General features: G+C 39.1%; 1 protein-coding gene across 1 annotated transcript in view; it reads left to right on the top strand.

Moving 5' to 3' along the window:
* IL1RAPL2 (interleukin 1 receptor accessory protein like 2) overlaps positions 1-26,777 on the top strand; it is a gene marked incomplete at its 3' end in the record, with an annotated part of 799,403 nt that overhangs the window by 718,357 nt on the left and 54,269 nt on the right. The window contains exon 6 of the mRNA XM_080652525.1: positions 23,885-24,030. Within this exon, the coding sequence (XP_080508651.1) occupies positions 23,885-24,030 (146 nt within the window). The remainder of the gene's footprint in view (positions 1-23,884; positions 24,031-26,777) is intronic.

Here is a 26,777-nt window from a genome sequence, read left to right on the forward strand (position 1 = left end):
TATTTGGTGTCTTTTTTTATTCCAGATGAATTTTTGGAAAGTTCATTCCAGGTCTGTGAAATATGCCGTTGGTATTTTAATGGGAAGTGCATTGAATATAGATTGCTTTGGGTAGTATGGACATTTTGATGATGTTGATTCTACCAATCCATGAACATGGTATGTTCTTCCATATGTTTATGTCTTCCTCTATCTCCTTTTTCAGTGTCCTGTAGTTTTCCACATATAGGTCTTTTACCTGCTTAGTTAAGTTTATTCCTAGGTATCTTAATTTTTTTGGTGCGATGGTAAATGGGATTGTTTTTTTAGGCTCTCTTTCGGTAAGCTCATTGTCAGTATATAGAAATGCCATAGATTTCTTGGTGTTAATTTTGTATCCTGCTGCATTGCCGAATTCATTTATTAAGTCTAAATTTTTTTGATGGAGTCGTTAGGTTTTTCTATGTACAATATCATGTCATCTGCAAATAAGGACAGTTTTACTTCTTCTTTTCCAATTTGGATGCCTTTTATTTCTTCTTCTTGTCTGATCGCAATGGCTAGTACTTCCAGTACTATGTCAAAGAGGAGTGGTGAGAGTGGGCATCCCTGTCTTGTTCCTGTTCATAGGGGAAATGATTTTAGTGTTTGCCCATTGAGTATGATGTTGGCTATGGGTTTGTCATATATAGCTTTTATTATGTTGAGGTATGTTCCTTCTATTGCCACCTTGCTGAGAGTTTTTGTCAAGAAAGGGTGTTGGATTTGTCAAATGCTTTTTCTGCATCAATTGATATGACTATGTGGTTTTTATCTCTCAATTTGTTTATGTGAAGTATCATGTTTATTGATTTGTGGGTATTGTACCATTCTTGCATCCCTGGGATAAATCCTACTTGGTCAAGGTGTATGATCTTTCTCATGTAATGCTGAATCCGATTTTCTAGAATTTTGTTGAGGATTTTGGCATCTATGTTCATGAGGGATATGGGCCTGTAATTCTCTTTCATTGTGTTGTCTTTATCCGGTTTTGGTATTAGGGTGATGCTGGTTGTATATAATAAGCTTGGAAGTGATCCTTTCTCTTAACTTCTTTGGAATAGTCTGAAGAGAATAGGTTTTAGTTCTTCCTTGAATGTTTGGTAAAACTCCCCTGTGAAGCTGTCTGGCCCCAGGCTTTTGTTTGCTGGAACCTTTTTGATGACTGATTCAATTTCTTCCATAGTTATCAGCCTATTGAGATTTTTATAATCTTCTTGATTGAGTTTTGGAAGGTTGTATTTTTCTAGGAATATGTCCATTTCCTCCAGGTTTTCTAGTTTTTTAGAACACAGTTGTCCATAGTATTTTTTAACAATCCTTTGTATTTCTGTGGGGTCTGTTGTTATTTGCCTCTTTCATTTCTGATTTTGTTTATTTGGGTCCTCTCTGCTTTTTTGTGAGCCTGGGTTGAGGTTCATCAGTCTTGTTTATCCTTTCAAAGAACCAGCTCTTGTTTTCATTGATCTTTTCTATTGTATTTTTTCTTTTCTTTTCTTTCTTTTTTTTGGTCTCTATGTCATTCATTTCTGCCCTGATCTTTATTATAACCTTCCTTCTGCTAACTCTGGTATCCTTTTTAAGGTTTTTTTTTTTTTTTTTAAGTTGCGGCTCTGCTCGGGTGTTTTTTCCTACCTTGATTTCTAGCTTGCTGATGCAGTCCTCAGCTTCTTCTACTCTACTCTTGATGCTTTCTATTGTGTTCTTTATTGCAACTATGTCATTTTTCATTTCTTCTTTTTTCTGAGGTTTTTTTTTTTATTGTTTGAAGTATTACAAACAGTAGTACATATGTCTCCTTTTTTTCCCCATTGACCTCCCCCCAGGCTCCCTTACCACCCAGTACATGCCTTTACCTGCCCCCCCCCTCAGTGTCTTGTATCCATTGGTTATGCTTATATGCATGTGTACAAGTCCTTCTGTTGATCTCTTAAAGCCCCCCCCCCAACCTCCCCTGCCTTCCCACTGTAGTTTGATAGTCTGTTCAATGCTTCTTTGCCTCTGTATCTATTTTTCCCCATTTCTTTCCTTTAAAAAATCTTGCCTCTGCAGACTAGAAATAAACATATAATAACAAAAAATGTTTGAGTCCCAATTTCAATCCCAATTTTAATGTCCAACAGTTCTGAGTCCCCGTTTCAATGTTAAACAGTTCCTTATGTGTACATGTCAGCAATGATATCTGGATGGTGGGCACATGGTGGCAATGCAGGTCCAACCCTCTCTGGTTTGGTACTAGGCAACCTGCTGCGACGCACAGCTGCTGACTGCTAGCGTGGCAAGGTGTCGTTAGCATCTTCCATCTCTGGACTGTTTCTCCTCTTGTCTTCGTGGTTGGAGCAGACCTGTCAATTCCTCTCTGTTGCAGGAATCCACATGGTCTTGGAGTTGTTTTCTCAAAATACACAAATATATTCTCGACCAAAAGTTAATAAAGGAATCTTTTCTATATAATTGATTTGGGATCCTTTTTATTTTTGCCCAAACGACTTTCCTTTGTCTTATTTAGACACCATGTGTGTTTTTCATGGGTGTCTTGCTGTTAGCATTACAAATGAAAATTAATTTTGTAAAGTAAAAATTTTCTAGATGTAATTTACTTATAGGATATTTTTCCTTACATGATATTACCCTACTATCCCCCCTTTTTTTGATTAATGGAGGCTTTTGTAAATTTTATAATCTTTTTTTTAATTTTATTTATCTACTTTTGGAAAAGGAGAATATAGTAGAAAGCAAATAGGCCTGATTTTGGTGAGTGAAACTAATTAAGGTATTAGTAGAAGAAGAGAGCAAGCAAGGAGAGGAAAAACAAAAGCATAAAATAAAAACAAAAACAAATAATCAAACAACAACAAAAAATTGGCTAGCCGAAAAAGAAGAAAGAGAAGGGTGCATGGCCTTGGATCAGGGGAGAGGAAATTAGATATAGGAATAAGCCAACAGAGACTACTATAATAGTAATGTGTCAATAAAGCAGATAAAGATGATCAATTTTTAACAAGGAGTAAAAATAAAGGAGGGAGAAAAACTAAAGCAGGAACAGGAGAAGAGAAACAAGATGAAAATGGAGAAGAGAGGAAGAAATGTTGGCAAAAATGGAAAAATGATATAATGTAAAATAATTATAAAAAAATAAAAATAGAGTGTAGAACACTAATCCAAAAGAAATAAAACGTTAAATAATAATAGTAATAATATAAATAAATAAATAAATAAATAAATAAATAAATAAATAAAATCCTATCTAATAAAGGGTAATATGTAAATTTACCGTCACTCCAACACACAAGATGGCTGCCCCCATGTGTTCAAAGATGGCTGCCCCCATGTGGACATAAGATGGCCGACACAAGATGACCAGCAGGAGAGGGCAGTTGTGAGTGATCAGACCAGCAGGGGAGGGCAGTTGGGAGGGACCAGGCCTACAGGGGAGTCCAGTTGGGGGGGCTAGGCCTGCAGGGGAGGGCAGTTAGGGGGACCAGTCCTGCAGAGGAAGGCAGTTAGTGGGGACCAGGCCTGCCAGGGAGGGCAGTTGGTGGGGGGGACCAGACTTCCAGGGTAGGGCAGTTTGGGGGGGGACCAGACTGGCAGTGGAGGGCAGTTAGGGGCAATCGGTCTGGAAGGGGAGCAGTTAGGCATCTATTAGGCTGACAGGGGAGTGGTTAGGAGGTGATCAGGCTGGCAGGCAGAAGCAGTTAGGGGCAATCAGGCAGGCAGGCAGGCGAGTGATTGGGAGCCAGCAGTCCTGGATTGTGAGCGGGATGTCCAACTGCCCATTTAGGCCTAATCCCACCGGCCATCCCTCGAGGGGTCCCAGATTGGAGTTGGGCATCCCTTGAGGGGTCTCAGATTGGAGACAGTGCAGGCTGGGCTGAGGGACACACACAACCCCATGCACAATTTTCGTGCACCAGGCCTCTAGTGAAAAATAAAGAAAATGAAAAAGAATAAAAGTTTAATTTCTTAAGTAAAAGATAAAAAATAATAAATGTGAAATTGTGAACTGTCATTCACTTCAGCTGAGTTTTAATGTCCCATGGGGGGGTTGGTTTAAGACCCCTCTCTGTTGTTCTGACTGCCACATCTCAGTTTCCTGTTAGGTTGTCAGCCCTGTGTTGAAGTTCCCAGTGATCCACCACTACTCTTGTCATATGCCACAGCCTTGGTTTCAGGCAAGCAGGATCAGTCTGCCTACTTTGTTTTTCTGCCTGCTTTCAGTTGTATTTACACAAGTGTCTATTTCTGTCATGGGCTCTAGGTGGCAGTGTTGCTGTAATAGTTTCTGGGACCAAATGCCCCCCAACCCAGTCCCTGAGAGCTCCCTGGGAGTATTCAGAAACCTTGTTTCCCTGCCACTCAAGACTGGGTATGGCTGTGCTACTAGGAGGAGCCTGGTCTCTAGGAGAAAAATGGCTGTTCAGGACTGGAGAGACGGACTGTTCCAGAGCTGGCTTCCTGGTCACCTCTCCCTATTTTGCTCCCCAGCTTCCACAAAACCACCTTCCCTTGCAGTCTCAGTGAGTGTTTATAATTGAAAGGTCTTATGCACTGGGTTTAGTAAAAGCAAGGAAAATATAAAACAGAGCAACCGCTAAGCTGTGCATCTCTCTCCCCCTGGCACTGTGTGGCCAGTGCAGAACTTCACACTGCCTTTCTGGGCACAGTCTTTCATGGCTGTGGGCTTAGATCTAGAGTTCCCCACTTCCCACAGCCCTGTGGACCCCCTTCTACAGTCCAGCACTACACGTGTCCCCAAGGGACATGGACTTGGTGCAGCACAGTCTTTCTCTGAGATTCTAGTCCCTGCTGCACCTGTTTCTCCCTCAAGCCCAGACCCTTGATCCCACCTCTCTCCAGGCATCTTCTGTCCTTTCTGGCCATGGATTGCCTCACCAGCTGTGTTTAATTTGCCAATTCCAGATGGATGTTATTTGATTCAACTGTTTTTTCTATCTGCTCTGTGAGAAGGTGGAGGATCTATCCACCTATCAGCCACCATTTTGTCTCCCCCAGGACAAACTTTTTAGGAGCCCACGGATGGGGAGGTTGGAGTCTCAGTGTTCGTGGGTTCACAGCTGAGGCAGCTGGTCCCTGATCAGTGCGGTTTAGGGTCCTGGGTGTTGTTCGAGGTCTCTCCAGGTGGAGGTGAGGCTGGGCCCCCAGTCACAGCTGCTCTCCCCTTCAAGATGGCGCAGACTCTGTGGCAGAGCCAGCAACCCTGGGAGAGATTGCAGCAGTAGTAGAGGCCGCCTGGTTAGGGGAGCATGGTCCATTAGTCCCCAACAGTCCTGTGGAATGTAACTGTCCCTTACTCAAACATACACATGCCCCGCATGTCCACACACTACCCTTTCACTCCCTCCCTTACACTCTCCTCCTCACTGCTGTCCTGTCAGCCATCTTGGATTCTCAAATCTCAGTCTGTTAATGAGTTTGTGCCTCTGGGCTGTGACCTTCACAAGTGCTTCTCAGCTTTCCTCCCCTTCTTAGGTGAGACAGGAAAGCTTGAGGAGGCTGGAAATGGTTATTTCCCTTACATTGGGTAGGCTAGATTTCAAAGAACCCAAGTCTTTCAGGCTCAGGTAAAGGAGTTTCCTTAAGGGCAGAGCTTGTTTGTTTGTTTGTTTTTTAAGAGATTCATTTTGTATTGCCCATTGTACTAATTGTTATTTCTTTGTCAACACTCTTTTCATTTCTGGGACGATATAGCAGTTATCATAGGAATAAGTTTAATTAAAAATAATAAAGATACTGAGGGGGAGAAAAATGGCGGCGGAATAGACAGACGTGTTCAGAGCCTTGTCCCGGAGCAGAAAGAAAGAACAGCTGAGGGTCGCACTAGGAGTGTTTGTTGGCAAGTTGGGGGACAGCTGAACTCCAGAAGAAGGTGGGAGACTGCTAGACGGGGTTCCCCTGACCTGGCAGCTCCCACTGTGGCTGGGTCATCCTGGAGCTGCGGGCTTGGACGCGGAGTCGCCGCCATCTGGAACTGGAAAGTGGAGCTTATCGGAAGCCTGAGAATCCACAACTGCGGCACCCACAGAACAGCTGCGAGCCCCAGAACAATGCTCCCCAATTGGTGCAAACACACGGGTTCAGAGGAGCTCTACACTCCACCATGGAAAGGTCAGATTTCGCCTAGGATAAGGTGAGGTCTCTGGTCCCAGCGCGAGAGAGGAACGCGCGTTTTGCGGGAGCTGGAGGACCAGGGAAGTCTGTGCCTAGAAAAATCGGTGGCTGCTGGGGCTGGCGTGATCTGTGAATGTGGAAGGGGGTCCTCAGAGCTGCTAACAGAAGGACTCTCTAAAAAGCAACCCATTTTGATCTGACGAGCAGGGACACCCTAAGAATTTCAGGGCTGTGCTAGACTTACGCGCAGCCACGGAATGCGCACACTTGGGCTTTTTCCTCTTAAAATTCTTGCTTCTGACTACTAAGCCCAATTCATAGGTTCACCCAGTTGGGGACACCCTGGGAGACTGCAGGGGAAAGTTGTTTTTCTGGAACCTGGGGATCGGAGCGGGGAGTGACCATCACAGAGCCAGCTCTGAGGCAGCCCACTCCCACAAACCGGTAGTGAGTGCCACAGGGAAAGAAGGCTCTAACACTCCCTAGAGAGGCCATAGATAAACCCGGAAGTCAATCCAGAAACACTGCCACCCAGGGGCTGAATCACAAATTGACTCTTGTGTAATCAAAAATAAAGGAATACGAATTAAGACACACCGCCTGCTTAAAATCAGGACTGGCTTACATCACTGAAGAGCAGTGAAACGCAGGGAACTGCAATACTGTCCGGACTGAGAAACAGGCGTGCCAAACAGAACAACAGAGGAAGTGAATGACCTTCACTACTCCACATTTTATTTTTATTTTTTTTTATTTTCATTTTTTGCATCTTTTACTCAAGAAACTAATTTTTTTCCTCACTTGATTTTACCTTTTTAATTATTACATTTTTATTTTCAATCCGTATTATTACTACTGCTATTTTATCTTTTTTTTTTTAAGTGTCATTTTATTTTCTCTTCATTTTGTTTTGGGATTAATGTTCTACATTCTATTTTTATCTTTCCTTTAGCATCATTTTACTCTATCTCAAATCTGCCTTTATGCCATCACTCTCTTCCTCACTTTTCCCTTTTCAGTGTCCTGTTTATCTTACCCCTTTCCTGCTTTAGATTTTCCCTATTCTTTCTGTTTACCCCCTTTTAAAATTTCACCCTACTTATATATCTAATCTCCAATCCCCTGCTCCAAGTCCATACACACCTCTCTCTTCGCTGTCTTAACTATCCAAAAAATTGTTTTTCTCTCTGTCCTTTTGTTGTTGTTCGTTAGAATGTAGATTATATCGAATTTTTATGCTTTTTTGTGAGATTGTTTTGCTTATTCTTCTTTTGTTTATTTTTTTGTTTGTTTAGTGCTTCTGTTTTCCCTTGCCTCACTCAATATTAGTTGGTGTTGTAGTTTGTATTAATCCCCAGGTACTTATTGCTGGCATTTGCTGGGATAAGTGATTGTTCTATTGGAGTTTTATCCCCAATATATATAGTCTGTTTCCCTTTCTCTCTTAGTCTCTTTCTGGACTCTCTTACTTTTTTTTCTTCTTTTTTTCCCTTTTCCCAATTTCATTTTGACAGCCCTTTTTTCTTCTTCTTCTTTCTTTCTTTTTCCTCTTCTTCTTTCTCTACTATCCCCTAATTTGCCTTTTTCTGGTGGTCACCTTTATTGGAGGTTATTCATATCGTGAATACATTTCTGTTCAGTGCCTTGTGTGTTGTACCTGGTAGTGCTGTATTTTGTGCCTTTAAATCGACGCAGGAGAGAGAGAACTACATAACCAGACACCCAGAGAAGAGAGACCATGGGAAGACAAAGACACAGCCTGCATATGAAAGAAAAGCAGGCATCACCAGAAAAGGAAGTAAACGAAATGGAAGCAAGCAACCTTCCAGAAAAAGAATTCAGAGAAATGGTCATAAGGTGGCTGAAAAGAATGGAAGACAAATTCGACAATATGAGCAAGAACCAAGAGGAAATGAAGAAGAACCAAGAAGAAATGAAAAATGACATCGCTGCTGTAAAGAACTCAATAGAAAGCATCAAGAGTAGACTAGAAGAAGCAGAGGACTGCATCAGTGAGCTAGAAGACAAGATGGGAAAAAATACCCAAGTAGAGCAACTTCTAGAAAAAAAAATTAAAAGGCAGGAGGAGAGCCTAAGGGAACTTTGGGACAACACGAAACAAAACAACATCCGCATAATAGGGGTTCCAGAAGGAAAGGAAGCTGAGCAAGGAATAGAAAACCTATTTGAAGAAATAATGACAGAAAATTTCCCTGATATAGAGAAGAAAAAACCCACACAAATCCAAGAAGCTCACAGAGTCCCAAGCAAAATGAACCCCAAAAGACCGACGCCAAGGCATATTATAATTAAATTGGCAAACACCAATGACAAAATAAGAATCTTAAAAGCGGCCAGAGAGAGACAGAAAGTTACATACAAAGGAACCCCCATCAGACTAGCAACTGATTTCTCAACAGAAACTCATCAGGCCAGAGGGGAATGGAATGAAATATACAAAGTCATGCAAAGGAAGGGTCTGAATCCAAGAATACTGTACCCAGCAAGGCTATCAATCAAAATTGAAGGTGAAATCAGGAGCTTCACAGACAAAAAAGGACTAAGGGAATTTATTACCACCAAACCAGCAATGCAAGAAATGCTAAAGGGTCTGCTGTAAAAAAAAAAAAAAAAAAAAAAGAAATAGGAAGTGAAGAAGGAACACAGGTGTAAAGAATAGGAATGGCGACAAATAAATACCTATCAATAATAACTTTAAATATAAACGGATTAAATGCCCCAATCAAAAGACATAGGGTAATGGATTGGATAAGAAAACATGACCCATATATCTGCTGTCTACAAGAAACCCACCTCAGAAAAAATGACGCACACAGACTGAGGGTGAAGGGATGGAAAAAGGTTTTCCAGGCAAATGGAACTGAAAAAAAAGCTGGGGTAGCAATACTTATATCTGACAAATTAGATCTCAAAATGAAGGACATAACAAGAGATAAGGAAGGCCACTTCATAATACTAAAGGGAGCAATCCAACAAGAAGAAATAACTCTGGTAAACATATATGCACCCAATACAGGAGCACCCAAATACATAAAAAAACTCCTGGAGGATATCAAGGGAGAGATTGACAGCAATACAATCATAGTAGGAGACTTCAATACCCCACTATCACCATTGGACAAATCCTCTAAACAAAAAATCAGCAAAGAAACATCAATCCTAAATGACTCACTAGACCAGATGGAATTAATTGACATCTTCAGAACATTTCACCCCAAAGCCACAGAATATACATTCTTCTCAAGTGCACATGGGTCATTTTCAAAGATAGACCATATGTTGGGACATAGGCAAAGTCTCTTCAAATTCAAGAAGATAGAAATCATATCAAGCATCTTCTCACACCACAGTGGCATAAAACTGGAAATCAACTACAATAAAAACAACCCAAAGAAATCAAACACATGGAGACTAAACAGCATGCTATTAAACCATGACTGGGTTACCAGAGAGATCAAAGAAGAAATAAAAAACATCATGACAACAAATGACAATGAAAACACTACAATCCAAAATCTATGGGACACAGCGAAAGCAGTCTTGAGAGGGAAGTTCATAGCTCTACAAGCCTACTGCAAAAAACAAGAAACAGGGGTAATAAATTACCTAACCCAACAACTCAAAGAGTTAGAAAAAGAGCAACAAGAAAAGCCCAGTGTAAGCAGAAGGAAGGAAATAATAAAGATCAGAGCACAGATAAACGACATAGAGACCAAAGAAACAATACAAAAGATCAACAAAACCAAGAGCTGGTTCTTTGAAAGGATAAACAAGATTGATGAACCTCTAGCCAGGCTCACCAAGAAGCAAAGAGAGAGGACCCAAATAAACAAAATCAGAAATGAAAGAGGTGAAATAACAACAGATCCCGCCGAAATACAAAGGATTGTTAAAAAATACTACGAACAACTCTATTCCAACAAACTGGACAACCTGGAGGAAATGGACATATTCCTAGAAAAATATAACCTTCCAAAACTCAATCAGGAAGAATCTAAACAGCTCAATATGCCAGTAACTATGGAAGAAATTGAAGCAGTCATCAAAGAGCTTCCGGCAAACAAAAGCCCGGGGCCAGACGGCTTCACAGGAGAGTTTTACCAAACATTCAAGGAAGAACTAAAACCTATCCTCCTCAGACTATTCCAAAAAATTCAAGAGGAAGGAACACTTCCAAGCTCCTTCTATGAAGCCAGCATCACCCTAATACCAAAACCAGATAAAGACAACACAATGAAAGAGAATTACAGGCCAATATCCCTCATGAATGTAGATGCCAAAATCCTCAACAAAATTCTAGCAAATCGGATCCAGCAGTACATCAGAAAGATCATACACTATGACCAAGTAGGGTTTATCCCAGGAATGCAAGGATGGTTTAATATCCGAAAATCAATAAATGTGATACATCACATAAACAAATTGAAAGATAAAAATCACATAGTCATATCAATTGATGCAGAAAAAGCATTTGACAAAATCCAACACCCTTTCTTGATAAAAACTCTCAACAAGGTGGGAATAGAAGGATCATACCTCAACATAATAAAAGCTATATATGATAAACCCACAGCTAACATCATACTCAATTGGCAAAAACTAAAACCATTTCCCCTAAGAACAGGAACAAGACAAGGATGCCCACTCTCACCACTCCTGTTTGACATAGTACTGGAAGTATTAGCCATTGCAATTAGACAAGAAGAAGAAATAAAAGGCATCCAAATTGGAAAAGAAGAAGTAAAGCTGTCCTTATTTGCAGATGACATGATATTGTACATAAAAAACCCGAAAGACTCTATCAAAAAACTAACAGACTTAATAAATGAATTTGGCAAGGTAGCAGGATACAAAATTAACGCCAAGAAATCTATGGCATTTCTATACACCAACAGTGAACTTACAGAAAGAGAGACTAAAAAAGCAATCCCATTTTCCATCGCACCAAAAAAATTAAGATACTTAGGAATAAACCTAACCAAGGAGGTAAAAGACCTATATGCGGAAAACTACAGGACACTGAAAAAAGAGATAGAGGAAGATGTAAACAGATGGAAGAACATACCATGTTCATGGATTGGTAGAATCAACATCATCAAAATGTCCATACTACCCAAAGCAATCTATAGATTCAATGCACTCCCTATTAAAATACCAACAGCATATTTCACAGACCTAGAAAGAACTCTCCAAAAATTCATCTGGAATAAAAAAAGACCCCGAATAGCCACAGCAATCCTGAGAAAGAAGAATAAAGTAGGAGGGATCTCAATACCAGATTTCAAGCTGTATTACAAAGCCACTGTCCTCAAAACAGCCTGGTACTGGCACAAGAACAGACATATAGATCAATGGAATAGAATAGAGAATCCAGATATCGACCCAAACCAATATGCGCAATTAATATTTGACAAAGGAGGCATGAGCATACAATGGAGTCAAGACAGTCTCTTCAATAAATGGTGTTGGGAAAATTGGACAGATACATGCAAAAAAATGAAACTAGATCACCAACTTACACCATACACAAAAATAAACTCAAAATGGATACAGGACTTAAATATAAGACGGGAAACCATAAAAATACTAGAGGAATCCACAGGCAGCAAAATCTCAGACATATGCCAAAAGAACTTTTTCAGTGATACTGCCCCTAGGGCAATGGAAGCCAAAGAGAAAATAAACAAATGGGACTACATCAAAATAAAAAGCTTTTGCACAGCAAAAGAAACCATCAACAAAACAACAAGAAACCCCACTGTATGGGAGAACATATTTGCAAATGGTATCACTGATAAAGGTTTAATTTCCAACATCTACAGGCAGCTTATACAACTTAATAAAAGGAAGATAAATGATCCAATAAAAAAATGGGCAACGGACCTAAATAGAATCTTTTCGAAAGAAGACAGAAGGAAGGCCAAGAGACACATGAAAACATGCTCAAAGTCACTTATTATCCGAGAGATGCAAATCAAAACGACAATGCGATACCATCTCACACCTGTCAGAATGGCTATCATCAACAAATCAACAAATGACAAGTGTTGGCGAGGATGCGGAGAAAAAGGAACCCTCGTGCACTGCTGGTGGGAATGCAGACTGGTGCAGCCACTGTGGAGAACAGTATGGAGTTTCCTCAAAAAACTGAAAATGGAACTCCCATTTGACCCAGTAATCCCACTCCTAGGAATATATCCTAAGAAACCAGAAACACCAATCAGAAAGGATATATGCACCCCTATGTTCATAGCAGCACAATTTACAATAGCTAAGATTTGGAAACAGCCTAGGTGCCCGTCAGCAGATGACTGGATCAGAAAACTATGGTACATCTACACAATGGAATACTATGCTGCCATAAAAAAGAAGGAATTACTACCATTTGTAGACACCTGGATGGAATTAGAGAACATTATGCTAAGTGAAATAAGCCAGTCAATGAAAGAAAAATACCACATGATCTCACTCATTTAGGGATAATGAAAAACATCATAAACTGATGAACCAAAAGATAGTTATAGAGGCAGTAAAGCATCAAACAGAGTGTCTAATTACAGCGGTAAGGTTAGGGAGAGGTGGGGGAAATAAGAGATCAACTGAAGGACTTGTATACATGCATATAAGAGTAACCAACGGATGCAAAACATTGGGGGGTGAGGGCAGGTATGGGAGTGGGGTTGGGGGGGCAATGGTAAGATATGTACACATATAATACCTTAATAAAAATTTGAAAAAAAATAATAATAAAGATACTTATATTTTTAAATTATGACAAAATAGATATTTTTCAAATCAATCACCCTATACTAGTCAACTAAAAATGATCAAATATTAAAAAATGTATTATAAGGCAATAAAATTATATGCCACAAAGTAACTACATTAATAATTAAATCTTCTCCAAAAATGATCATTAGTCTAAAAAAAGAATTGACACAAATTTGGCCTGTCAGTACAGAATGTAAATACAGAATGTCCTTTAGTTAAACACACCACAAAAATAAAACAGTACTGATTTAAGGGCAGACCTTTGTTAAGAACAGACTACTCTGGGCTTATTTCAAGACAGTTGCTTTTCTCCTTCCCCTTGCAGAAGCATAAGGGAACATTTCTCTGCTCTTTACCCTGAGAGCCTGAAGCAAAATTCACAAAAGTGTGGGGCACCTTTAAAATTAAATCCTATGAGGTTTTTAATTCTTAAGTTAGTCCACAGTAGGTCTATATTGACTCATTGATTACAGTTTAAGTGTTCTACTTGCTACTGGCTACTGATCCTGTGTTTCTGCTCCACTACACTGTCATTGTCAGTATTTGCTTCTGTCTCAAGTTTTGGGGTTAGTAGTTTGTCCTGTGACCTAAACTCTTTGGTGGATCTAAGAAGAGTTGTTGATTTTAATTTTGTTCAGGTTTTTTACTTGTTGAAAATTTGAGAGTGACAACTTCCAAACTTTTTCAAGTATTACTTAAAATTAAATAAACTAAATCAAAATTTTGAGGTAGTGATTTCTGTCACCTGAATTTTTTTTTTAATTTGACAGTGTTCACTTTTTCATATAACTTTCCTTCACTGTTAATCCTTGGTATGACATATTTCTACAGTTATTTGATGTATATCCCAGATGCCCTAATTTGTATACTTCATTCCAAAACCAGTGTCTCCAGTGTGTCTCTTTCACACATTCTGCAACAACATGCTTCTATGTTCCCTCCTAAAAAACACTCTACTGTCTTCCTTTTGTCTATGCAAACTCTTCTAGTGTCTTTCATGGATAATTTAGTCAATAATAGTCTTTCCCTTCTTTGAAATCCATTGCAAGCATGACTATACCACCCTGTTTTACCTCATTTTGTCTATACTTTTTAACCTGGTCTTTTAATGTTTATTTTTCTCTTACACCAAACATGTAGCCTAGAGCTAGGCACGTATTAGGGGATTGACAAAGACTCATTGATAGTTTGTTATATATCAATATTTGCTCAGAAATTGTGACTGCCCTGAAGATTGATTTATAGACATAAACACTAACTTGCTCTTTTATTCCCCAAAAGCAAGTCACCCCTAGATTTTCATGAGCTGGTAATTAAGACACCTCATTTATATTAATAGACAGATGAAGGATCATTTTTCAAATCCTCTCTCCAGATTCTTTCTGCAGCCTGTAAAGAGCTTATTTTGGAAACCATATTAGAAATGAGGCAAGGGACTGGTCTGGAAACACAGGATCAGCTTTCTGCTTCATGCCTAGCAGAGGCTATGACTACCCTATAAACGAAGGTTTAAATCAAACTTAATTCAGAGTGCTTAAGTAGCTTCTGCACTAAAGGGGATTCTTCCATAACAGGTTACACAGAACTAAAATAATTGAGTGTAGTGATATTTTACCCATAGCAGGGAGAAAATGGAGAGAGTAAAATTCAACATAGTCTGTGAAGACAATAAATTCCCTTTTTTTCCTTGGTTAGTTATATGTTGGGAGAGGAGAAAGAGAGGAAAACTAATTTAATCAGGAAGAGAAATAATAATAATAGAAAAACTACCAGTAAAATGTGGTAAAGAAATTTCTAGTACTTGTCTGGTTCAGTGATGGCACAAAAATGTAAAGGGCAGGAGAAGACTTACTTAATTTACAAATGCCAGTATCATCAACTCTTAGATATGTATATTATTGGAAGGGAACAGAAACAGGGTTAATTTTAAAAGTATGTCTATTTGTAATATAATCTGGATTTCAGATTTCATATGGAAGATTCTCATATTCTAGGAGCTATCTTCTACTAACCCAAGTTTAAGACCTTTCTTCCCTCAAAAGAGAGCCAAAAGAGATTAATCCAAGCCAAATTTAAGTATCAATAAATGTAAATAAAAATATTTCTGGAGGAGTCAAAATGTAAGCAATCTACCTTTGGATAATGAAATGTTTATGTTTAATAACATTCCTTTGCAAGCCCTGGCTGGGTAGCTCATATGTCAATGTTGCCAGTTCTATGCCCAGTCAGGGCACATTCAAGAATCAACCATGAATGCATAAATAGGTGGAACAACAAGTTGATATCTCTCTCTCTCTCTCTCTCTCTCTCTCTCTCTCTCTCTCTCTCATCAATACATAAAAAATTTTAAAGGTAACGTTCCTTTGCATGTGCATAGTGCTATTTACTTTTAAGTCACCTTAATGTATTTTAAAACAAAGTTAAGGTAAGTATGGTAGGTATTTTCCCAGCTTAAAGATGAGTAAAATTGGATTCTGAAGATGGTGACCAGCAGGAAGGTAGGTATGGAGAGACTGTGAGAGAACAAGGGAGCGACAGAGGAGTGTGTGGACCTGTGCGGTGTGTGTGTGTGTGTGTGTGTGTGTGTGTGTGTGTGTGTGTGTGTGAGCTAGGGACAGCTAGATCCTGCAGGTCTTCCAAGGTGCTGTCAAACCTGGCTGTCTTACACGGTGAAGCCCTGCTGCCACCAGCGACACTCCGGGGTCGGCCAGTGCAGGCAGAGAGACCACACCATCTTGAAAAACAGATGTGCTTGAGACTAGGATCCTGGCCTCAGCACCACCAAGTCTGGTCTTAGACGCAAACTTGAACCCTGAAGCCACTGGGGACAGAGACCTGTGACCATAGCTGCAGACCCACAGACACCAAGAATAAAGACATCCCAGCCATAGATTTCTGTGAGTCACAGAGCCCATCCCCCTTCCTGCAGGCAGTGCCATAGGAACTGCTAGACCCGCCCCTTGCACAGGCCACAGCACAGCTACAGGAATTTGAGCCTGGGAGCACTCGGACATTGGGAATATGTTCCCTGCAACACAATCAGCGACCAAACCCCACGCCCACGCAGGGCAGCAGTGCCACTTGACTTCGATTCTGGGCAAGCGCACACAGAAGTCTGTTTTCCACAGCACAGGAGTGGATCTCCTGCCGACACAGTACTACTATGCAACTGGTCCTCTAAACTGAATAGGACCCTGATTCTCCATGCTAGAGGCAGCACTGAGTATCAGTGGCTTGACTGTGTCTCATCGCATATACCTGGGATCCCCAATTCCCAGTGCATTCACACTAAGAGCAAGTGACTCCAATTCTTGGTGCATGCACACAACCCAGTGGCTTCAGGGTTCCTGATTCTCTGAGTGAGGCCACACCAAGCAACAGAGAATCTGATACTCGATCCATGGTGTGGGCACAGGGAACTCTGACTCTTGGAATGCGCTAGGGGACTCTGATTTTCGGCACTCACCAGCAGGGTCTCTGTTTCAGCGTGGCACAGGCGGGGTCCCTGATTCTAGGTGCACACACGAGGCCACACTAAGCACCAGTGACTCTGATCCTGGGCGAGTGTGGTTCCCACCAACCCACAGCAGCCACACATCTTGGTGTCAGAGCTCTTCAGTGACATTCTGGTGGTGCGAAGTTCCCACTGCACACAGCCCAGGCCCATGCAACTCGACGTTTGAACCTTCTGGTGACAGTCAGAATGGGGAGACGACACAATCCCCAGAGTAAAGAAAATGAGGAGTTGCCAAGAAAGGAAATTAGTGAAGCAGAACCATGCAACATGACCAAAAAAGAATTCAGAGTAATGGTCGTACAGTTCATACACTGGATGGATGAGAAAATCAACAACCTATGCAAAAATCAGGAAGAAATCAAAAGTGATATAACTACAATCAAAAACATCATGGAAGGTTTCAATAGTAGACTAGAAGAAGCAGAGGACCGAATTAATGAGTTAGAAGATAAGGTAGAGAAACAAACTCAATCTGAACAGCAACTGGAGAAAAAAATTAAAAAGCAGGAGGAGAGCCTAAGGGACCTTTGGGACAACACAAAACAAAGGAACATATGTGTAATAGGGCTGCCAGAAGGACAAGAAGAGCAGCAAGGATTAGAAAATCTATTTAAAGAAATAATGACAGAAAACTTCCTGGATATGGGGAGAAAAAAAAGTTACACAAGTACAGAGAGTCCCAAGCAAGATGAATCCCAAAAGACCCACACCAAGACATGTCATAATTACAATGGCAAATGTTAACAACAAAGAGAAAATCTTAAAGGCTGCAAGAGAGAGACGGAGAGTTATCTACAAAGGATCCCCCATCAGATTATCAAATGATTTCTCAACAGAAACACATCAAGCTAGAAGGGAGGTATACAAAGTGATGCAAAGCAAAGGACTGAATCCAAGAATACTCTATCCAGCAAAACTACCAATCAAAATTGAAGGGGAAATCAGGAGCTTCGCATACAAAAAGAGGCTAAGGGAGTTTATCACTACCAAGCCAGCAATGCAAGAAATGCTAAAGAGAATGCTGTAAAAAGAAGAAATAGAAATGGAGGAAAGAACACAGGCATAAAGTACAGAAATGGATTCAAACATGTACCTATCAATAATAACATTAAACATAAATGGATTAAATGCTTCAATCAAAAGACATTGAGTGAGTGAATGGATAAGAAAACATAACCCATATGTATGCTGTCTACAGGAGACCCACCTCAGAACAAGGGACTCACACAGATTGAAAATGAAGGGATGGAAAAATATCCATCAGGCGAATGGAAATGAAAAAAAAATAAAAGCTGAGGTAGCAATACTTATATCTGACAAAATAGACCTCAAAGTGAAGACCATAACAAGAGACAAGGAAGGCCACTTCATAATTCTAAAGGGATTGATACAACAAGAGGATATAACTCTGGTAAACATTTATGCACCCAATGCAGGAGCACCCAAATACATAAAACAATTTCTCGAAGATATCAGAGGAGAGATTGACAGCAACACAATCATAGTAGGAGACTTTAATACCCAATTAACATCACTGGATAAAGCCTCTAGACCCGTGGTCGGCAAAATGCTGCTCGCGAGCCACATGTGACTCTTTGGCACCTTGAGTGTGGCTCTTCCACAAAATACCATGGCCTGGGTGAGTCTATTTTGAAGAAGTGGCGTTAGAAGAAGTTAAGTTTAAAAAATTTGGCTCTCAAAAGAAATTTCAATCATTGTACTGTTGATATTTGGCTCTGTTGACTAATGAGTTTGCCAACCACTGTTCTAGACAAAAAATTAGCAAAAAAAGTCAATTTTAAAGGGCTCACGAGATCAGATGGACTTAATTGACATCTTTAGAACATTCTTCTCAAGCATACATGGCATATTTTCAAAGATAGACCACATACTTGTACAAAGGCAAAGTGTCTCTAAATTCAAGAAATTCAAGAGGATTGAAATTATATCAAGCATCTTCTCAGATCACAATGGCATAAATTAGAAATCAAATACAGTAAAAACAATCACAAAAATTCAAACACTTGGAGGCTGAATAGCACACTATTAAACAATGATTGGGTTACCAAAGAGATCAAAGAAGAAATAAAACACATCTTGGAAACAAACGACAATGAAAACACAACAATCCAAAATCTTTAGGACACAGTGAAAGCAGTCCTGAGAGGGAAGTTCACAGTATTACAGGCCTACCTCAAAAAAAAACCAAACAAGAAAAACTGGTAATAAACCATCTAACTCTGCAATTTGAAGAATTAGAAAGAGAGCAAAAAGAAAAGCCCACAGTGATCAGAAGGAAGGAAATAATAAAGATCAGAGTGGAAATAAATGACATAGAGACCAAAAAAAAAAAAAAATACAAAAGATCAATGAAACCAATAGCTGGTTCTTTGAAAGGATAAACAAGATTGATGAACCTCTAGCCAGGTTCAGCAAGAAGCAAAGAGAGAGGACTCAAACAAACAAAATCAGAAATGAAAAAGGTGAAATAACAACGGACTCCACAGAAATAGGAAGAATCATAAAAAAATACTATGAGCAACTCTACTCCAACAAACTGGTCAACCTAGAAGAAATGGACATAGTCCTAAAAAATACAACCTTCCAAAACTCAACCATGAGGAATAAAAAAATCTGAATAGGCCGATAACTATGGAGGAAATTGAAGCAGTAATAAAAAAAAATTTTCCGACAAACAAAAGCCCTGAACCAGAAGGCTTCACAGGGGAGATTTATCAAACATTCAAAGAAGAAATAAAACCTATCTTCCTCAGACTGTTCCAAAAAATTCAAGAGGAAGGAGCACTTCCAAGCTCTTTCTATGAAGCCAGCATTACTCTAATCCCAAAACCAGATATAGATGATACAAAGAAAGAGAATTACAGGCCAATATCCCTCATGAACATAGACACCAAAATCCTCAACAAAATTCTAGCAAATCAAATCCAGCATTACATTAGAAAGATTATACACCATGACCAAGTCAGATTTATCCCAGGGATGCAAGGATGGTACAACATCTGCAAATCAATAAATGTGATACACCACATAAACAAACTGAGGGATAAAAACCATATAATCATATCCATTGATGCAGAAAAAGCATTTGACAAAACCCAACACCCTTTCTTGATAAAAATTCTCAGCAAGGTGGGAATAGAAGGATCATACCTCAACATAATAAAAGCCATATATGACAAACCCAGAGCCAACATCACACTCAATGGGCAAAAACTAAAACCATTTCCCCTAAGAACAGGAACAAGACAGGGATGCCCACTCTCACCACTCCTCTTCTACACAGTACTCAGAGTACTAGCCATTGCGATCAGACAAGAAGAAGAAATAAAAGGCATCCAAATTGGAAAAGAAGAAGTAAAACTTTCCTTATTCGCAGATGACATGATACTGTACATGGAAAACCCTAAAGACTCCATCAAAAAGCTACTAGACTTAATAAATGAATTTGGCAATGAAGCAGGATATAAAATTAACACACAGGAGTCTATGGCTTTTCTATACACCAATAATGAATTCACAGAAAGACGAATTTAAAATGCAATCCCATTTAACATTGCAACAAAAAAATTAAAATAACTAGGAATAAACTTAACCAAGGAGACAAAGGACCTGTACTCAGAAAATTTCAGGATGCTAAATAAAGAGATAGAGGGAGACATGAACAAATGGAAGAATATACCATGTTCATGGATTGGTAGAATCAACATCATTAAAATGTCCATAATACCCAAAGCAATCTATAAATTCAACACAAGGCCCATTAAAATACCAAGAGCATACTTCAAAGACAGAGAACAAATTCTCTAAAAATTCATCTGGTTATAAAAAAAAGACCCCAAATAGCTGTAGCAATCTTGTGAAAGAAGAACAATGTTAGAAGGATCACAATACCAGATATCAAGCTACACTACAAAGCCACTGTTCTCAAAACTTCCTGGTACTGGCACAAGAACAGACATATAGACCAGTGGAATAGAACAGAGAACCCAGAGATTGACACAAGCCAGTATGCTCAATTAATATTTGACAAAGGAGGCAAGAACATACAATGGAGACAAGACAGCCTCTTTGATAAATGGTGTTGGGAAAACTGGACAGATACTTGCAAAAAAATGAAACTAGACCACCAACTTACACCATACACAAAAATAAACTCAAAATAGATAAAGGAATTAAATATAAGATGGGAAACCATAAAAATCTTAGAAGAAACCATAGGCAACAAAATAGCAGACATTTGTCTTAGCAATATCTTTACTGATACAGCTCCTAGGGCAATGGGAACTGAGGAGAAAATAAACAAATGGGACTACATAAAAATAAAAATCTTCTGCACAGCAAAAGAAACCATCAATAAAACAACAAGAGAACCCACTGCATGGGAGAACATATTTGCCAATCGTATCTCAGATAAGAATCTCTAACATTTACAAGGAACTCATACAACTTAACAAAAGGAAGATAAACAATACAATGAAAATATGGGCAAAGGACCTAAATAGACACTTTTCAAAAGAGGACATTCAGAAAGCCAAGAGACATATGAAAACATGCTCAAAGTCACTAATCATCTGAGAGATGCAAATCAAAACAACAATGAGGTACCATCTCACACCTGTCAGAACAGCTATCATCAACAAATCAACAAACGACAAGTGCTGGCGAGGATGCGGAGAAAAAGGAACCCTCGTGCACTGCTGGTGGGAATGCAGACTGGTGCAGCCACTGCGGAAAACAGTATGGAGTTTCCTCAAAAAATTAAAAATGGAACTCCCATTTGACCCAGTAATACCATTTCTAGGAATATACCCCAAGAAAACAGTAACACCAATCAGAAAAGATATATGCACACCTATGTTTATAGCAGCACAATTTACAATAGCTAAGATTTGGAAACAGCCTAAATGCCCATCTGCAGATGAATGGATTAGAACACTGTGGTACATCTATACAATGGAATACTATGCTTCTGTAAAAAAAGAATGAATTATTACCATTTGCAATAGCATGGATGGATCTGGAGAGCATTATGCTAAGTGAAAGAAGCCAGTCAGTGAAAGATAAATACCACATCATCTCACTCATTTATGAATAATAAAGGACATTACAAACTGTTGAACAAAAAATAGACAGAGGCAAAGGAGCATTGAACAGACTGTGAAAGTACAGCGGGAAGGTAGTGGAGGGTTGGAGGGGGGTGTGAGAAATCAACCAAAGGACTTGTATGCGTGCATATAAGCACAATCAACAGACTCAAGACACTGGGGGCGGGAGGACAAGGGCAAGTGCTGGGGGGTAGGGGAGGCCAGGGGGAGGTCAGTGGGGAAAAAAGAAAAAAAAAGAGACATATGTACTTCCATTTGTAATACCTTAAACAATAAAATTTTTAAAAATTTAAAATAAAAAAATAAAGATGAGGAAAATTAAGGTGCCACTAAATCAATGATTTTATAAAGATTCCGCTTGAGTTTGTAAATGGAAAGTTTGAACTTAGAACCCAGTTTTCTTCTGAGCACACTTGTCTTTTCCAACTTTATGCTAAATGCGAATAAATCAGAGGATTCTTGCCTGCATTCATTAGCAGGTGTCAAAAACAGAAAAGAGAATTACTTCCATGCCCAAATTTTACCTTTTGCAAATACATGTATTTAAGAACTTCACCTCAGAAATTAACAGCAGGATTGACACCATTAACTAAACTCACATTTTGCTTTCTTTAGTCAAAAGCAGCATGAGACAGAAAAAAAGGTAGCAGAGTACCCACTTTCACTTTACTCAGTAGAGAGCTGGTTTTTGTGTAGAAAATACTTTTCTAAAGCAACAGGGGCACACTCCTCAGGAGAGGTTCATTGAAACTCAGCTCTTCTGAGAAGAACACCTGTTCCTAGTCATTCAAGGCTTTTGCAACTTCACTTGAGAAAGCAAAAAGCAGGACTATGAGAAAATATAACATGAGACAGTGTTTCTCCTGTGAGGGAGGGAAAAAGAAAGGCAAAGGGAGAGCAGTATCTGAAGAAAGCAGGGCCCTGGTTGGGGGCTAGCACCACTGTGGAGACAGGGTATAGGGCACGTGCCTGCATTGAACAAAAAGGCAGGAAAAAATTACAGAACAGGCTTCTCAATGACATTTGGTGATAGAATGCCACTAACATCCTCAGTTTACTTATTATAAGGCAACTATTTTCAAGGCTCCTTTCTTTCTCCCCTCAGCCCCTTTTGTCAAAACTCTAACGTCCAACACAAACCATACACTCCTACAGAATTTTTTCCTTCATGCCATAGTGCAAAAATCCAATTTGTGTGTGTGTGTTTTAAAATGATTTTATTGATTTTTAGAGAGAGAAGAAGGGAGAGAGAGAGAGAAAGATGCATCCATACCAGAGAGTTACATCAATCAGCTGCCTCCTGCACCCCTCCCTCCCCACCATGGATCAGGTTCACAACCCAGGCATGTGCCATGACAGGCACATCTAATCAACAACCTCCAGATAAACTGAGGCGTACCAAACCAACAGAGCCACTTTGACCAGGGCCAATTTGTTTTTAAAAGCTCAGCTTAGAATACAGAACCCAATGTTTCTTCTTTTTTTGCCACACAAAATCATGGTGGCTTTATTTATCAAAGCCTAGTGGCATGTTAGTATTTCTTTTTGCCAAATAGAATTCCTCACTTCTTTCCTTCCACATCTAATCTTCACATCAAGAGACATTTTTTGCATTTTCTTGTTAAAGGTTCCACGATATTTCAGTTCTGGATAATGGACAAATGGTCATTACCACCATTTGTCCACCATCCAGAACTGAAATATCATTGCGGACATGTACACATAAGGAACAGTTTGACACTGAAATTGGGACTCAAAAGAACTGTTGGCCCAGAAAGAAACTCACTGCAGACTGATTTATTTGCCTCTCAGCATAACCATTATTGCTCGTCTCATTTTCGGTTCTTATAAGTGTATTTCTAGTATCACATGATCTCACTCATCTAGGGGAAATAATGAACAACATAAACTGATGAACAAAAACAGACCCAGAGACAGGGAAGCATCGATCAGACTGTCAAACCTCAGAGGGAAGGTAGGGGAGGGTGGGGGTAAGGGGGAGAGATCAACCAAAGAACTTGTATGCATGCATATAAGCCTAACCAGTGGTCACGGACAACAGGGGGTTGGGGGCATGCGTGGGGAGGGGTTTGGGATGGGAATGGGGGGATGAGGACAAATATGTGATACCTTAATCATCAAAGAAATTAAAAAATAAAAGGTTCCACGATATACCCAGTCAGGACTCTCTATGCCCATTGGATAATCTGTGTAAGCTTTGTAAGCATTTGCAGTCTTCTTATAGCTGCTCTCTTCCCAAATCAAACCAACTTATCCAATAATATTGTCTTTATTTCAGGCTACTCAAAGAGCATCTTGGAGAAAAAGAAGTTGAGTTGGCACTCATCTTTGATTCAGTGGTTGAGGCTGACCTGGCAAATTATACCTGCCATGTGGAAAACCGAAATGGACGGAAACATGCCAGCATTCTGCTGCGTAAAAAGGGTATTTAGTTTTACAATTATTACTACGGTTTATTTACCTACAAAATAACTATTGAAGTTAGATTTGTTTCCTGGTCTTATGTTATCATTTAGTATAAACTTCTATTAAACATTATATCTTTTTAAGGAAAAATCTCTGTCTCTTGCTGTAGATATTAACATTAAATGACTATGATCTATATGATTATAAAGTGGATAAATGAAATGAAATATTATTATATGTTAAATCCAGTAAGACAAAATGTACCCTGGTTATAAATGTTACTTAAAATGTAATAGGTATTGTCATTCAAAATTAAATCTATATTTCACCAACTTATGAAATTCTAGGAACTTTATTATTGGATGGGAAACGAAGTCACTCTTTATTCCCTGACTAAAATATAAATAAAAATAATGAATAGCATCATATAATACTTTTATAATTGTTATAAAGATGATTATCCACTATATTTAATGATATGACCTAATGTTAAGAGGGCTTTAGCAGGTGCATATATTTTTAAACAATTTGGTATTTATGGACATGCCTCTCTACAGTTGATTCCAGATGGGGTGGAAATTGTATTAATAAGCAAAGAAAATAAACTGTAAATTTATAGATAAATGAGATTAAAGCAGACATAGAAACAACAACCCCAGCAGCTGGAGCAGTTTCTGAGATTGGCTCTTACCCTGCCGCAACTCTTGATTACTACAAAAGGCTAAATAGGTTCTGTATGTGTGCATCTGACAAAGGGTTTGTCAGTGTAACCAAACAAATGTTCTCAATCAGTGTTCTTGTCTAGGCTATAAAGCAATAGAACAGTTTCAATCAGCAAGATCACTATTTGTACCTCCTTGCCAAGATGGAATTTTTATTTTCCAGCCAGCTCTAATACTTGACTTTGACCTGAAGCTCTAGAAGTAGGGAAATGTCATTATTCTGAAATAATGCTTTTATCTTTCCAATACCATTTCTTACTCTGTTGGAATTGGTTCCATCTTAAAATAATAGAACATTTAAGTATAAAGGAGTCTAGTATGGAAAGTGAAATCAGGAGGCCCTGATTGATGAGATCCTAGTTCAGCCACTGATTGAGCTACTTGGTTCAGTGGGACTAACTTGTCTAATTAGACATCCTGAACCTTTGTTTACTCATCTGCAAAATAGGGATGATAGTATCTAAGTTGTAGAGTTACTTTGAGATTAAAATTATAACGACATGGTGTGAAATATACCATGTTCAAACAGGGTCCAATTTTATACAGAATTTGGATAAGTTCCCCTATGCAATTGGCAACCACTTAATCCATCTACATGAAGGGCAGACATTGATCATATGTAGATAACTTGTAGCAAGAATTATTTTGTTCCTGTCCATCTCAATTTTATTTTAGCCTGAGAGTTCCTCTAAGCCAGGGTCTGATACACTTTTGTATCCTCAGCATAACTTAGGCAGTGTCTAGCAACTAATAGAAACTCAGAACCCATTCTGGTTAATGAATGAAGAAAGTTCTCTTTTATTATTAAGGTTCATGTAGCAAGCATTGTGTCAAACACTGGATAATAGAGCTCTGAATAAGAGAGATCCCCAAATCGGTGAGTGTGCAGAGAAAGACAAACATTAAAACTATGCATGAAAGATGTATAATGTTATAATTAAAAGCTTGCTATGAGGAAAAATAATGGTGCTCCTTTCATTCAGTCAGTGGAAATAGAAATAGGTGTATTTTAAGTAATAAAATGAATCCATTCCTCTTTAATAAGTAAGGCTATCACTTAGCAACCCTTAAAATTTCTAATAATCTGACATTAGAAACCAAGGCATACTGTAAAACTGCCATGTCTAATGTCTTCTGCAAGGAAACGTGTCTAAATCATGAATACCCCTGAATACTATTAATTCTCATCTTTCTGATCTCTAAATACTAGAGTTCCCTAGGATTTAGGTCCCCTATTCTCATTTACTTTATTTTTATTGAATTTACTGGGGTGATATTGGTTAATAAAATTATATGTCTCATTGTACAATTCTATAATACATAATCTGTATATTGTGTTGTGTGTTCACCACCACCCCAAAGTAAAGTATCTGTCCATCACTATTTATCCCCTCTTTACCCTCTTCTACCTCCCACCACCCCCCTTTCTCTCTGGTAATCACCATACTTATGTCTGTGTCTGAATTTTTTTTCTTTATTCAATCCCTTCACTTTTTCCACCAGTCCCCTCCAACCCCTTCTCTTCTGACAGCTGTCAGTCTGTTCTCTATGTATGAGTTTGTTTATATTTTGTTTGTTAGTTTATTTTGTTCATTAGATTCCACATATGAATGAAATCACATGGTACTTGTTTTTCTCTGACTGGCTCATTTCACATAGCATAATAATCTCCAGGTCCATCTATGCTCTTGCAAAGAGTAAGATTTCTTCTTTTTATGGCCAAGTAGTATTCCATTGTATAAATGTACCACAACTTTTTTTATCCACTCATCTACTGATGGACACTTGGGTTTCTATCTAAATCTTGGCTATTGTAAATAATGCTGCAATGAACATAATTTCAAATCATTGTTTCAGGTTTCTTTGAATATATTCCCAGAAGTTGAATCACAGGGTCATAAGACAGTTTGTTGACTTACCTCCATACTGCTTTCCACAGTGGCTGTAACAATATGCATTCCCACCAACAGTGCACGGTTTTCCTTTGCCACACATCCTAGCCAACACTTGCTGTTTGTTGATTTATTCATGACTAGAGGCCCG

The sequence above is a fragment of the Plecotus auritus genome (assembly GCF_963455305.1).
Source record: "Plecotus auritus genome assembly, chromosome: X".
Classification (NCBI taxonomy): domain Eukaryota; kingdom Metazoa; phylum Chordata; class Mammalia; order Chiroptera; family Vespertilionidae; genus Plecotus; species Plecotus auritus.